This window comes from Bufo gargarizans, chromosome 7 (genome assembly GCF_014858855.1).
Source record: "Bufo gargarizans isolate SCDJY-AF-19 chromosome 7, ASM1485885v1, whole genome shotgun sequence".
Lineage (NCBI taxonomy): Eukaryota > Metazoa > Chordata > Amphibia > Anura > Bufonidae > Bufo > Bufo gargarizans.
Window position 1 is genome coordinate 48611215 of NC_058086.1, and position 16444 is coordinate 48627658.

Genomic DNA, 16444 nt, shown 5'->3' on the forward strand with positions numbered 1-16444 from the left:
TGCTATCCACATCTTTTGCGGCCCCATTAAAATTATTGGGTCCGCACCCGTTCCGCAAATGTATACAGTAATGTGAATGGGCCCTCTATGTGCCCCCCTTTCTTCCTGTATTGTCTGTATAGAAGGTGCAGCAGGGTCTGTGCTTTATGGCGGCTGCAATTAATAAGAATTAAAGGGGCTACTCTGCGGGTTCCTGAATGTGTGTATAACAATGATACATGTACAGTAAAAGTCCCTTAATCCGGCCTCTCCCTAACCTAACATGATCACACTTTCCAGATTATTGGATGAAGTTGTCCAGGATTAGACTAAAATGCCTGCTTTCTTCTAAAAACAGCGCCACCTCTGTCCACAGGCTGTGTGTGGTATTGCAGCCCAGAACCATTAACTGGAGTGGAGCCGAGCTGCAATACCAGACACAACCTGCAGACAGACGTGGCGCTGTTTCTGGAAGGAGGCAGCCGTATTTTTCTAATCCAGTGCAGTCGGATCAAAAGGAAGGATTTCTCCGGATTATCGGCGTACCTGGTAAATGACAGACTATTGATGCGCCAAGGTGTCGGATTATAGGACGTTTGCTGTCGATGCATACTCTTCTTGTATCGATGCTTTATCTTTGTAACCAGATCTTCTTCCTGTCGATTTGTCTTTCAGACCCCGGCGACTCCAGGTGATGCCTTTATGACATATCCCACCCAGCTCCACCCAGCCATTGCTCCCATGTTCGGACCCCTTTCTTACAATCCCGTTGCGCTGCCATCAGGTGAAAACAGGCCTTTGTCTATTTTGGAAACACACAGTGATAGAGAATAGTGGGGGGCGTGAGTCTGACTGCAGCTACGTGGACCTCGTGGACCCCGGTGGGGAAGGTCCCTGCAGAAGACATTGGGTCAATAGAGTTTTATCACTATAGTCATGTATCATCACAGCTGTCACGTTTTGCCGGCAGGTGCTGCTCCTTCCTGCGTGTAGTTGTCAGGTCTGTGCATCATACAGGGGAGTCACGTACATGTCATCCGTGCATGAAGCATGACACGCGTCCGGATACTCAGGGCTGGAGACCACAATGGAGGGTTTTACTGCCGATAAAGAAAACCTGCCAGCTCTCCTGATAAGGGCTGTCCGCAAATTGTGAATCGGCCCGTGTGCCTTCCGCAATTTGCGTAACGGCCGGGCCTTTATAGAAATGCCTATTCTTGTCCGCAAAACGGACAAGAATAGGACATGATCTATTATTTTTGTGGGGCCACGGAACGGAGCAACGGATGCGGACAGCACACGGAGTGCTGTCCGCCTCTTTTGCGGCCCCATTGAAGTGAATGGGTCCGCACCCAAGCCGCAAAAATGCGGACCCAAACCACGGTCGTGTGAATGAACCCTAACTCTGTTTTAGTAACTAATTGCGTTCCTCATCTTTTCCGTGCTGATCCTCTGATATTCCTCTTAGAAATGTGTGAATACGAGATTTCCGCGCGGTGAGGTGAACGCATTGCACCTGCACTGAATCTGGACCCATTCATTTCTATGGGGCTGTGCACATGAGCGGTGATTTTTACGCATCACATCACTTGTGCGTTGCGTGAAAATCGCAGCATGTTCTATATTGTGCGTTTTTCACGCAACGCAGGCCCCATAGAAGTGAATTGGGGTGCGTGAAAATCGGTGCGGATGCGGTGCGATTTTCACGCACGGTTGCTAGGAGATGATCGGGATGGGGAGCCGATCATTATTATTTTCCCTTATAACATGGTTATAAGGGGAAATAATAGCATTCTGAATACAGAATGCATAGTACAATAGCGCTGGAGGGGTTAAAAAATAAATAAATTATTTAACTCCCCTTAATCCACTTGATCTCGCAGCCGGCTTCTCTTCTGTCTTCTTCTTTGCTGTGTGCAGGAGGAAAAGGACCTGTGGTGACGTCACTGTGCTCATCACATGGTCCATCACCATGGTGATGGCTCGTGTGATGGACCATGTGATGAGCTCAGTGATGTCATCAAAGGTCCTTTACCCAGATCCTGAAGACAGAAGAGATGCCGGCTGCGCAAACAAGTGGATTAAGGTGAGTTAAATTATTTATTTTTTAACCCCTCCAGCTCTAATGTACTATGCATTCTGTATTCAGAATGTATTATTTTCCCTTATAATCTACACAACACCGAACCCAAACCTGAACTTCTGTGAAGAAGTTCGGGCTTGGTTACCAAACATGCCTATTTTTCGCTATCGCATGCAAAACGCATTAAAATGTTTTGCACTCGCGCTGAGAAATCACGCATTTTCCCGCGACGCACCCGCATCTTATCCGGCCCAAATCCATGACACCCGTGTGAAAGAGGCCTAAGAAAATAAAAATCCGAATTGCTATTGCATAAGAAATACTATAATTTACCAAACATGTCAGGAAAGGCGAGACGCAATGCTGGGACCAGTGGACGCAAATGAAGATGTGAAACCACTGACGGTTGTCGCCCAGATGTTGTCTCCTGATAGCGAGTCCTTGAAGCATTAAAGGGATTTACAGATTTTAGTTATTATATGATTGAGGTACGGTAAAAGAGGGTCCAAAAGCTTGTACATAACCGACATAAGGGGAGCGGGTGTGTGCAATGAGCCCATGACCCGTCCCAGCTTCGGTAACCCTTCTGTAGCAGAGTCACAACCCTGAGGTCCCCCAGCTATCTGAAGGAAGTACAACCCCATGGAACTCGGATCCATCCTACAGAAGGGGAAGAGGATTAAACCCAGCAAGGAAAATCTCACCTAAAATTCTTCCTGCTTCTTTAAATAGAAATGGCGGCATCCATTGACGCGCAACTGCATGATTCCGCCCATGATGTTTGATGTTTTGTTTGCAGTCGTGGCGCCCCAACATCTGAATGTAAGACCCTGGCCTAAAGTTGTTGATTATGAGATCTATTTTAAAAACTCCTCTCCCCCCTTCAAATATTTAAAGGGAAAGACAAAGCAAAGCACTGTGTAAAGAGGGAGGAAGGGTTAGGGTATGCAGGGGTGCAGGGAATTCCAGAGGAGCTCCGAACTTTGGGTGCACATGGAGGTGTGAAATAATCATTTAAAGGTCGAGTCCCCTTTAAGCCGAGGACCTTGTGTTACTGTTTGCTTTCTTGTTACATTGTAGCCCTTGATGTTATCACTTGCAGTCGGCAGTAATAATTAGAGCTGACTTGCAGCAAGTCAAGGAGACCTGACATATAGGACACATGAGTAAATCATCCCTGGGGGAGCCCGCAGCGCCGACAAATTACCAGGGAGCGAGGAAAATCTATGAATCTCCTTTCGGTAGGCGCTTTAGTATCGATCCTCCACCTGTGGCCAATGAAAACAATGAAATAATCGGATTTGTATAAACCGATTGGATAACGTTATAATGTGAACCTTAACAGAATTCTGGCTGAGCGCAGCGTCCTAGTCATTGAGGATCGCGTTGTATCGACGTGGGGGGGATGGGGTGCCGCAAGGATCGTGGTGGCTAAAGCATAATGTGGATAGGGCTCCACACAGCTGTAGGGAGAATCCTTAGATCTGAATGTGCACAGATATGCATAGGCGTATAGACCGACACCTGCAGACAGCCATATACATACTGAGACACGCACATAGGCATCTAACAACACAGACATATGCGTCTATTTATACTGCCATGAAAAAGTATTCATACTTCTTGAACTTTCCACATTTTTGTCACGTTACACCCATAAACGTAAAAGTATTTTATTGGAATTTTATGTGATAGACCAGGAGTCAGCAACCTCCGGCCCTGCAACTCTTGCGAAAATACAACACCCAGCATGCATCTTGGCTGCTTCTCTAATTCGTGCTCTCCTTGCCTGGGCTGTAAGTTTAGGTGGACGGCCATGTCTTGGTAGGTTTGTAGTTGTGACATACTCCTTCCATTTTCAGATGACGGATTGAACAGAAACCAGTGAGATATTCAGAGCTTGGGATATTTTTTTATAACCTAACCCTGCATTACACTTTTCCACAACTTTATCCCTGACCTGTCTGGTGTGTTCCTTAGTTTTCATGATGCTGTTTGATCACTAATGTTCTGTAACAAACCTCTGAGGCCTTCACAGAACAGCTGGAGTTATACTGAGAAGAAATTACACACAGATGGACGCTATCTACTAATGAGGTGACTTCTGAAGGCCATTGGTCACAATGGATTTTATTTAGGGGTATCAGAGTACAGGGGGCTGAATACAAATGCACACCACACTTTTCAGATTTTTATTTATTAAACATTTTGAAAACCAGGTATCATTTTCTTTTCCTTTCACACATACTTCCTACTTTGTGTTGTCCTATCACATAAAATCCCAATAAAATACATTTACGTTTGTGGGTGTAATGTGAAAAAATGTAGAAAATGTAAAGGGGTAACAATACTTTTTCAAGGCACTATATATATATACAGGGAGTGCAGAATTATTAGACAAGTTGTATTTTTGAGGATTAATTTTATTATTGAACAACAACCATGTTCTCAATGAACCCAAAAAACTCAATATCAAAGCTGAATATTTTTGGAAGTAGTTTTTAGTTTGTTTTTAGTTTTAGCTATTTTAGGGGGATATCTGTGTGTGCAGGTGACTATTACTGTGCATAATTATTAGGCAACTTAACAAAAAACAAATATATACCCATTTCAATGATTTATTTTTACCAGTGAAACCAATATAACATCTCAACATTCACAAATATACATTTCTGACATTCAAAAACAAAACAAAAACAAATCAGTGACCAATATAGTCACCTTTCTTTGCAAGGACACTCAAAAGCCTGCCATCCATGGATTCTGTCAGTGTTTTGATCTGTTCACCATCAACATTGCGTGCAGCAGCAACCACAGCCTCCCAGACACTGTTCAGAGAGGTGGACTGTTTTCCCTCCTTGTAAATCTCACATTTGATGATGGACCACAGGTTCTCAATGGGGTTCAGATCAGGTGAACAAGGAGGCCATGTCATTAGATTTTCTTCTTTTATACCCTTTCTTGCCAGCCACGCTGTGGAGTACTTGGACGCGTGTGATGGAGCATTGTCCTGCATGAAAATCATGTTTTTCTTGAAGGATGCAGACTTCTTCCTGTACCACTGCTTGAAGAAGGTGTCTTCCAGAAACTGGCAGTAGGACTGGGAGTTGAGCTTGACTCCATCCTCAACCCGAAAAGGCCCCACAAGCTCATCTTTGATGATACCAGCCCAAATCCAGTACTCCACCTCCACCTTGCTGGCGTCTGAGTCGGACTGGAGCTCTCTGCCCTTTACCAATCCAGCCATCTGGCCCATCAAGACTCACTCTCATTTCATCAGTCCATAAAACTTTAGAAAAATCAGTCTTGAGATATTTCTTGGCCCAGTCTTGACGTTTCAGCTTGTGTGTCTTGTTCAGTGGTGGTCGTCTTTCAGCCTTTCTTACCTTGGCCATGTCTCTGAGTATTGCACACCTTGTGCTTTTGGGCACTCCAGTGATGTTGCAGCTCTGAAATATGGCCAAACTGGTGGCAAGTGGCATCTTGGCAGCTGCACGCTTGACTTTTCTCAGTTCATGGGCAGTTATTTTGCGCCTTGGTTTTCCACACGCTTCTTGCGACCCTGTTGACTATTTTGAATGAAACGCTTGATTGTTCGATGATCACGCTTCAGAAGCTTTGCAATTTTAAGAGTGCTGCATCCCTCTGCAAGATATCTCACTATTTTTGACTTTTCTGAGCCTGTCAAGTCCTTCTTTTGACCCATTTTGCCAAAGGAAAGGAAGTTGCCTAATAATTATGCACACCTGATATAGGGTGTTGATGTCATTAGACCACACCCCTTCTCATTACAGAGATGCACATCACCTAATATGCTTAATTGGTAGTAGGCTTTCGAGCCTATACAGCTTGGAGTAAGACAACATGCATAAAGAGGATGATGTGGTCAAAATACTCATTTGCCTAATAATTCTGCACTCCCTGTATATATATATATATATATATATATATATATATACACACACACACACAGAAAGAGATCTGCACACAGCCATATACATACACACAGACACAAGTATGTACCGACACGTGCACACAGCCATACTTACACATGCACATAGCCAGATGCATACGGACATACACACTTGACCTTACTAGAGTCTAGCAACCAGGCAGGCAAACTAGGCAGCTGCAGTGGAGCCCATGAGATGGGGGTACAGCTCTAGTTGATCCCCCCCCCCCCTCCTTTGCAGAGACCTACCTGACCTTCTTCTCGCACAGCTGCTGTGTTTCTTGCAATGTATCAGTGTAGGTAAGTATTGGCATAATATGAAGCTTCTGGATCCCAGCTGCAAAATGTGAACCAACCCCAAAGCTATCCCAGCAGTTAAGTAACATTAAGACAATGGCAGAAGGGGCTCTTGTCCCCCACTGGCACCTGTGTCCTGGTGCAACCCCTCCTTTAGGTGCACCCTTGTAGGCAGCAGAGGTGTAGCTCGGCTTTCCTGCACCCGGGGCAAGGATTCAGATTTGCGCCCCCCCCCACCCCACCCACATGCATGACTCCAATTTACATAAAGAGGGGGCATTTAAGCAGCGCAGCAATTTTTTTTTACACTAAGCCTCTAACTTCGCCCAATGCATAACTACACTCACCCAGTCCCACCTAATGAACTCTATCATAGGGTACACGGCGGTACCAATACTCATCCAGGGTGTCGCTGGCGGCGGCGTGATGTTTGCTGGATCCGGAAAAAGGTCGCTGTGGTCATAGAGAAAAAAATAATAATCACATAATTCAACCCCTATAATGCCCCCCACAATGCCTGGGCACCTCATACAGGTTATGCTTACCCAGCTGTCCAGCACCCGCGTCGCTCTTGATGCCCACACGGCCGCCGCTGCACCTTAACTTTAACATGCAGATAATACGGCGCAGGTGAAATATTGTGACATCTGATGCCTGCCTGTAAATATACCCTGGACGGACAGACCTCGTGGCACCAGCTGCACATGAATCCACTGAGCAATCGCTACCGGAGCCCCTGAAATTCTCCACGTCCAAGCAGCACACAAAACAATTAGACGCGGTCACTCAGTATAAAGCATGGCGGCGTTTACTTAATTCTAAGCAATGCAGCAGGTCGACCATAAGTTTATTCATAATTGAAGACTATCTGCTCATCTGCCTGCAGCCTAGAAAAGAGACTGTGGGGTTCTCATGAGGCAGTACAGCACCGCAGCGCCACCTAGTGGCCATTATTATACTGCATAAGTATCCAGCCCCTCTGTGCTGCGTCTGACCAGCAGGACGGACACTTTGCAGACCAGACCAGCAGGACGGACACTTTGCAGACCAGACCAGCAGGACGGACACTCTGCAGACCAGACCAGCAGGACGGACACTCTGCAGACCAGACCAGCAGGACGGACACTCTGCAGACCAGACCAGCAGGACGGACACTCTGCAGACCAGACCAGCAGGACGGACACTCTGCAGACCAGACCAGCAGGACGGACACTCTGCAGACCAGACCAGCAGGACGGACACTCTGCAGACCAGACCAGCAGGACGGACACTCTGCAGACCAGACCAGCAGGACGGACACTCTGCAGACCAGACCAGCAGGACGGACACTCTGCAGACCAGACAAGCAGGGTTTTCTGCTGCAGAGTCTCTCTTTCATGATTGCAAAATATGGAATTTGCGATTCGTTCAGACGTCAAATAGAATTCTCTCCCAAAAGAGTTATGAGAAATCTCAGAAAATATGATTGTTACTTTGTATCATGTGAAGCCATGAACCAAGCATTGTGAATGGGACATTCTGACTACGTCTCTGATGACAAAGGGGCGCAGCACTCGGAGGAGCATCACGGCCCCCTTGTTCTAGTGATCGGCGAGAGTCTAAGAACATGGACCCTTACCAATCATGTCTTCTGACACATCTCAGTTCTCTAGATGTGAACCTTCCCTGATGCTGACATATACAGCATATCAGCCTCTCCCAAACATATATGGAGGCGACTAATAAAACATTGCCTTCATCCCTTTTTATGTAAATGGAGGGAAATGTAAAACAAATAATATTGCCATACAGTGATGTACTCAATAATGCCACCACACTGTATATAGACAGTAGTGCCATATAGTGCCCAAATAATACCTCCATAGTATGTAAATGCAGTTGCCAAATAATGCTGCCATAGAATGAGGCGCACATACAGTGCCCAAGTAATACTGCCATAGGGTGATATACTCACTAAGTCTTAATACTGCCATACTGTGACATACTCCATAATTTCTTCATGCTGTGCACAAATAATACTGCCGTATAGTGATGTAATACATAATACCATAATATTGTGCATATACCAGTACCCAAACAATGCTCTTGTAGAATATTATACTGTACAATAGTACCATATTGTGCACAAATGATGCCATATTGTGGCCATATAGTGATCTAATCTATGCCACCACGATGTGCAAAACACAGAGTGATGTACTCCACAAAACCTCCGTACTGTGCAAATGAGGTGACCAAATAATACAGCCATACAGTGATGTACGCTATAATAGCATCACTCTGTGCAAAAAACAGTACCCACCTAATACGGCCATATAGTGATGTACTCCATAATACCACCATACTGTGCAATACAGTGCCTAAATAATACTGCTACCACACCCCTGAATCCAGACGCTCACCCACCAAATTCTGCTTAGTTGCCGACCCCGTTATTACTCTCCTTATAAGCCTTCTGCAGTATAATAAATACAAGTGGACTACAAGTCCCAGCATTGCCTACCCAGCTGGTGCCATCCATCGTCCACCACCATCTGGCATCTGACACGTCTATTTTTATTCACCTCAATTGAAACATCAATTTATTTAACGACTCGTTAGGTTTACGAGAAGATTCTCCCAATCCCGGAATTACGGTTTCCATCTGATAACAGGAGAAGAAAAATGCCCCCTTTACTGACAGCTCCTGATTACTAGAGACCCCCCCTCCCCCGATCGGCAGGGCTATTATATATGCATAGCTTCCATGACGAGCGCATTAAAACAAGATGGATGATATCACCGAGGTGTCAGCTTTAAATTAACCCTTAGCACTCTGCAAAGACTCCCTACAAATTAGTCCCTTAACCTCTTTAGCGGCGCGGAGCTCGGCCTCCTGGGAAGGTTTAATGTCGAGATTTACAAGACATGATTAATTCACACCTCTCTGATAAAGACAAGGACGGCGTTAATTTAAGGGAGGGGTGCAGTGGGGTGACCCTGAAAATCAGTCTTTGGAAAATTGAAATTTGACGGCTTTTATGTTCGTTCCCTATGAGTCCAGAACATGTAAATGATTTTTCATATATGTAACCGACCCCCGGCCCCCCCATTGGTGGTACGTATCCCCCCTGCACTAAAACTAATGGGCGTCTATAATGCGGACACATTAGTCCCTCCAGACTTCTGAGCCGCTCTTTGTAGTAACCTTCCTGATTTAACAAGCCAATCATGCATTAATTAACAAAAGGTAATGAAATAAATGAAAAACATCTCTGCTACCTGTGCTTAAATATAATACATGTGCAGTTCCCAATATATGTTCATCAACCAATCAGAACCCACAACAGAAGAGCCTTGGTGAATAACACTTGCCATTGCCTTCCCTGTATCCAATTTCAACGGGTATGAAGACTTTTGCAACAGTCTATAGCAAACACCCTCTTGGCCTACTATAGTTTGGTCAATTAGAGTTTCTCACAGGGAGGGAAAAGTTCACTTGTCATTTTCTCTCCTGGATTAACAAAATAGTTGCTTTAAAGGGCCTGGGTTCAGCAAATCTTTATTATGACCCTACAGACTGCAAAGTATTAAGAGCATTCCATATATATTTATTGATATCCTATACACAGGTGACAGGTTGTCATACTCTGTTTGCCCTGCGGGAGTGCTGTACATAAAGTGCACTCTTCTCCTTTTATACTATAGACAGGCTGTGATACTCTGTTTGCCCTGCGGGAGTGCTGTACATAAAGTGAACCGTTCTCCTTTTATACTATAGACAGGCTGTGATACTCTGTTTGGTCTGCAGGAGTGCTGTACATAAAGTGCACTGTTCTCCTTTTATACTATAGACAGGCTGTGATACTCTGTTTGGCCTATGGGAGTGCTGTACATAAAGTGTAACTTTCTCCTTTTATATTATAGACAGGCTGTGATACTCTGTTTGGCCTGTGGGAGTGCTGTACATAAAGTGCTCCGTTCTTTTATACTATAGACAGGCTGTGATACTCTGTTTGCCCTGCGGGAGTGCTGTAAATAAAGTGCACCGTTCTCCTTTTATACTATAGACAGGATGTGATACTCTGTTTGCCCTGCGGGAGTGCTGTAAATAAAGTGCACTATTCTCCTTTTATACTATAGACAGGCTGTGATACTCTGTTTGGCCTATGGGAGTGCTGTACATAAAGTGTAACGTTCTTCTTTTATACTATAGACAGGCTGTGATACTCTGTTTGGCCTGTGGGAGTGCTGTACACAAAGTGTAACGTTCTCCTTTTATACTATAGACAGGCTGCGATACTCTGTTTGGCCTATGGGAGTGCTGAACATAAAGTGCACCGTTCTCCTATCATACTATAGACAGGCTGTGATACTCTGTTTGGCCTATGGGAGTGCTGTACATAAAGTGTAACATTCTCCTTTTATACTATAGACAGGCTGTGATACTCTGTTTTGCCTGTGGGAGTGCTGTACATAAAGTGTAACGTTCTCCTTTTATACTATAGACAAGCTGTGATACTCTGTTTGGCCTGCGGGAGTGCTGTGTATAAAGTCCATGGTTCTCCTGACAGTGATGTATTTATAATGAAGTCACATTTCATCTTCTGTTAGATTTCAATGTCTCATTGTGTTTTCTTATGATTTTCTTAAGGCTACGTTGCGATGGGAGCTGTCCAGCCTTCATTCTGGGGACAACAACCATTGATACAACCACAAATGGTCCTTGGTGGTCAGTCTCCAGTTGCTCAGGTCATGCAGGGAAGCCAAACAATAGCATGGGCTCAACCGGGCCTTTACCCTCCTACTCAGCAACAGCCATGGCCAACCCTTCCGGGCCAGTTTCCACCTACTGCCTTCATGCCAACACAAACTGTATTGCCTTTCCAAGCAGCCATGTTCCAAGGTACTACTGCCCCAGTAGCCGCCGTTCCACCAACCACTGACTCATTGCGATCAAGTCCTCTACAACTCGGCCAGAAAGTAACGAAAGAGATGTTTAAGGATTTTCAGATGGTGAACCCCCCTCCGGTGCCATCCCGGCAGCCAGATCAACAGTCCCTCTCTTGTACCTCAGAGGCCTTCTCAAGCTACTTCGACAAAGTTGGGTTGGCTCAGGATACAGACGACTGTGACGACTTTGATATCTCACAATTAAACTTGACGCCTATGACTTCCACTTCACCGTCAACTAACTCACGTAAGTAGCAGAGTCAGCACGCTGAGCTGTCATGGTGCTTCTGTAGCCCCTACGGACCCTAAAGTCTCGTCTTTCCAAACAAAGGGATATTTCGGTGTCACCAAATTAAGATGACTGTTCAATGGACACTGCTGATACAATTTTACAATATACTTTTTGTATCTATTCCTCATAGTTTTCTGATGCTTCATTCAATAGGAACTTTCATTATTTCCTTCTAGTGGCTACCAATCTGTCCTGGTCCTGAGGTGGACACACAGGTCCTATAACTGTACTGTTACTGTAACGTGCACCTATGTGTTCTCAACATGGTGCCATTCAATAGAAGGAAAGTTCCTACAGTTACTGAATGCAGTAAGCAGAGATCTTGAAAACCGTGAAGAATGGATACACAAAGTATTTTTGAAAATGTATCACTTTCCATTGTACAATGTATTATCTGATTGCAGTGGATACAAATTAGTCCTGGTCATGTGACGGCACACAGGCACTCGTTACAGCAACAGTTCTGCACCTGAGATGGGGTGTTCCCTAAGCTTAAGACACCCCCACACACACACACTTGATTGAAAGCAGCTTTATCTAGTTTATCTAGTCAAATATTGGTGGCAGAGAAGACTTCTAGGCACAGAGGTCGTCCCGCCAGCATCCTCTTTCCTCAGGGGTCTGCCTGCTCGAAGTCACTGCATGGACCCCTATAATCAGTCATCCTGAGTGTCTTGCTGCTGCCTGCTGCTGAGTGAGCTGTACATTGGGCCCTAGGCACCCCATTGCTAAGAAATATGAGTGACAACCATTGTGGAAATTGTATTAGTGGTCATATTGGTTGTCACCCAACTTTTACAGATACAGATAAGGAACAAAAATGGCGAACTAGAAATTTTAGCTACTTGGCATCAGAAGACATCTGGAGGGCTCGCATTGCACAGACTTCTTTTTTATTGGTGCAAACACTGTTATAAAATGCTTAAAGGAATTTTTCATTTTAAGAAAGTGAAATCCTGAAACATTTTACAATTCCGTGCATCAATTTCTTGCCATCCTGGTGACCTCTGATGGCTGACAGTGAATAGAGCTATACAAATATCTTGTTAAAACCCAAACTGAATATGTTCAAGGCGCAAAAGGCACAAGGCTCGTTACAATGTTACAATCAGCGCTTTCTCCACACCGGTGTCAGCTGGACTTCATGGGGTCGGGTATTCGAAGTAAGAATGCATATGTTCACTACAAACAGAGATCTTAAAAATGGGGAGGAAATGAAACAAAAAGTTACAGAACTTTTCATGAAAAAAATGAATATGAATTAGTACAGGATCCCAGGAAGGAGTGACAACCACGCAGGGTGCTTTATTTAATTTTTATTTTACTGTCACCCTTATAGTATACTTCTAAAAAAAATGCCAAATTTTTGTAAATAAATCCTGCAGAGGCAATTTTTTAGCAAAACTTTTTGTGCTACTTTGTTACAAGTAATGTTGCAGCAATATATTTTTTTACCATCAGCATTTTACTCCAGCTTGAACGGATTGTCAGTAAATGACAAATCTCTTCATTTACCGTCTCAGGAATCCATCCGCGGCGCTCCGTTTCTTTCCGCGCCCGTGGCTCGACTTGAAGTGTCCTTTTTCATTAGACAGAGCATTAATGACAGCGGTATTTGCCTTGATAGGAAAAAAAAATCATCACTGACGCCCCAGATAGGATCCCGCCACACTTGCATATGTAGACGGCGCCAAATAAAAGACTTTGTTCCGGGCGCCTTCTCCAAATACGGCCGCCTGATGGATGCATTTGTTTCTGTATGAAAAATGCATCTCAACAGGTTTAGACAGCAAACAGGCTGCAGAGGAAAATTATTAGTTTCGAACCACTGACTCCAAAAGGAATTTGATGGAGTCTGTTTAACGTCTGGCAGGCAAATCTGTAATATAAAATGAAATATGGCTTTCATAACAGACCGTGTTCTTTATCTATCCTCTAACAAATGATGCTTTGCTCTCCACCTAAGCATGTCCTCCAGAGCTGCGCTCTTTCTCAATGTCATTTTAATACTCTTCGTACATTTTTTTGGTGGGGGGGGGGGGGGAATTTTAAAATCTTGATGTATACATGAGAGTTTTGCATGTGTTCTTATTGTTTCCAATGTCTTCTCCAGCCCCTACTCCAGCCCCAAGGCAGAGCTCCCCATCAAAGTCCTCGGCGTCTCACACAAGTGATCCCAACGCTGATGACATCTTTGAAGAAGGCTTTGAAAGTCCCAGTAAAACTGTAGAAGATGCTGTAAGTTGTTCTTACATATTCCATTTTCAATCCTTCGCCCCCCAGACAATAGAAAACTGCAGACAAAATTTATTTCCTTGGTAGATGAAGGGACAGGGTCCGTTTTATAAGATTTCTTTTTTGATGCCCCAAAAATGCGTTAGTCATTGGTTTGATCACGTGTTCTGGAAGGACCAGTCTGAATAAGATTAAAGATGTTTTATGAGACAAGGTCTCCTGATGTCACCGGAGATAAGGAGCATTTTCATAATCTTTTGTGGGTAAGAGGTATCAAATAAAAATGTGATCGTAAGGTTAAAATTCCAAAAGCTGCTGTAAGCTCTGGAGGTGATGGACCATCATTGTAATGTCATGGGTAACTTACAAAAAGTAAGAATGTTTACACTCAGGCTACTCTACATGACCACATCTGATGTCCACCGTGATGTAGTGGCGACCCATCGCCACATTCTTTTCCAGTGATTGTTTTGTGCCGCTGTTCAGGCAGCCTTAATTATTGCCATTATGATCCCATTCCTCCCGACCCCCTATACACATGCACACTTATTTTCAGCAGGGAGACTATAAACTGCTGCCAGACTCTGGTATAGATTATCTCCCCTGAAAACAAAAGGATTGGACATGTTGACATACAGCTGCTTGATCCTTATCCCGACATCTGCTCTCGTTGAACGATCCATAGTGAAGGCCTCAGAGTCAAAATGTTCAAGCAGTTAAACAAAGTTTCAGACTAAAGCTGGCCATGCTCATGAGATACCTGTCAAAAGCTTGCCTGGCCAAAGCTATCTTTCTCAACTCCATACACGTGCATGCTTGGCTCAGCTGAGCCGGCCTATGGTCTGAATGAGGAGAGAGGAGAAAGCTGTCCCCTTAAGTGTCCTCTGGTGAAGAAAAGGATTGGACATGTTGAATTCCTACTGACCTATCCATATCTCCCATAACCTCTGAGAGCCTGGACACCCCATACATTTTAGATGGTCAACCAACCCTGTCAAATTGTTTGGCTCGCCCTAGACTAGTTCTACATGGAGATGGTGGTCACAGTTTACTAGGTCTTATCTAGGTGGAGGTACTTGATGTCCAAAGATGGCTCCTGCATGTGGTTCAAGTCATATGACTTCTCCCCCCTTCTCTTTTTTTTCTGACCTTGTGTTTTTAAGAAAGGACACGTGCTATCAACCACATGTGACCACTAATGCTGTCTATTGTGGCGGCTCCTGGGCCGGCACATGCTGGGTGTTATCATTTAACGATGACTGGAGAACCGTAGGTTGGAGACCTCTGTTCTGTTGAGAGCTCCTGATCAGGCACAGTGGGCATTAACCCCAAGGGATATGACATCTGCAATAAGGGTGGTGGAAACCACATAACATCCACTCCCATTGACGCTCCTAACGCTTTATCTTCTTTCTGTACTAAACTGAACTTTGCCTCCTTTTGTCCTTCTCTTCTTGCATTGTAGCCTGATGCTCCTCAGGCGTCATCCTCTGCTGATGTAGGTGAGCCCAGTGGTGACTCTATAAGCCCACAGGTCGGTAGCTAGAGAGCACAGACTGGGGTAGGTACCTGTCCTTCCTCCTATTATTGTTGTGTTTTGCTACTTTGTATCCATCTCACCATTTCATTGCTTTGTGTCTGTTTCGTACTTGTTCATGACATCACCGGAAACTGATTTTCATGAGTTTTTATAGTGTATAATGTAATGTGGGAGGGGGGCACAAATGGAACCAAACAATATTAATTCAGCACCTGACAACCACCGCAAAAATTTTGTTATCATTAATGTCTTCTTGTATCTATTAAATGTCAGAATTACATTGATGGAGTCTGGTATGTTTAGTGATAATACCGTTTCAGCTGCTTAGTGGACAAATTACAGCATCGCTGGTGGTAAGTCAGTTAATAAATAAGATCCATGCCATCTAGTTGGTGTCATGATTTATCAGCTTATGTGGGATCCTGCTATAGTTTCTGAACACATCAGATCTGCACTTTTTGTGGACCGGATGCAGACACATTCATTTCAATCGGGCCACAAAAGATGTGGACAGCTGGACGTTCTGTGACCCCGCAAAAAAATAGAACATGTCCTATTTATGTCTGTTTTGCAGACGGAGAGGACATTTAAAAACTAAATGGTGGCATGCACTCAGCCGGGATCCTTGTATTACGGATCCGCGATTTGCAGACCACAAGATGGAGGGGATCGTGTGCATGAACCCTTATTCTAATTGCACATCCCTGGTGTCCAGGAGGTTAATAATGGCATCAGCAGGGTCTATTGAGTTAAGAGTCTAGTGAGGTTGTAATTGTAATATTTAGGAGAACTAGTTGGTTTAATTATAGTAATCCCAGTATCTATTCCATATGATAATAATAAGAATTATTATTATATTATTATTATTATTTATTAACCAAATAGAGGATAAAAGATAAACCATTGTATAAAATGTGTTTATCTCACTGGAAAACCCTTTAATGGCAATATCTCTGCGGTCTAGTAGATTATTAAGAATATCCTCATGATCTAGTGCAGGGATTGCCAACCTACGGCTCTCCAGCTGTTGTAGAACTACAATTCCCACCATGTCCTCCTATAGGCTGATAGCTGTAGGCAGTCTTGGCATGCTGGGAGTTGTAGTATTGCAACAGCTGGAGAGCCGAAGGGTGT

General features: G+C 44.2%; 1 protein-coding gene across 1 annotated transcript in view; it reads left to right on the forward strand.

Moving 5' to 3' along the window:
• The window catches only part of DAB1 (DAB adaptor protein 1), a 220144-nt gene that overhangs the window by 201532 nt on the left and 2168 nt on the right, over positions 1–16444 (forward strand). The window contains exons 10-13 of the mRNA XM_044302379.1: positions 655–670; positions 10945–11490; positions 13649–13773; positions 15236–15331. Coding sequence (XP_044158314.1) covers positions 655–670; positions 10945–11490; positions 13649–13773; positions 15236–15316 — 768 coding nt within the window. The 3' untranslated portion in view covers positions 15317–15331. The remainder of the gene's footprint in view (positions 1–654; positions 671–10944; positions 11491–13648; positions 13774–15235; positions 15332–16444) is intronic.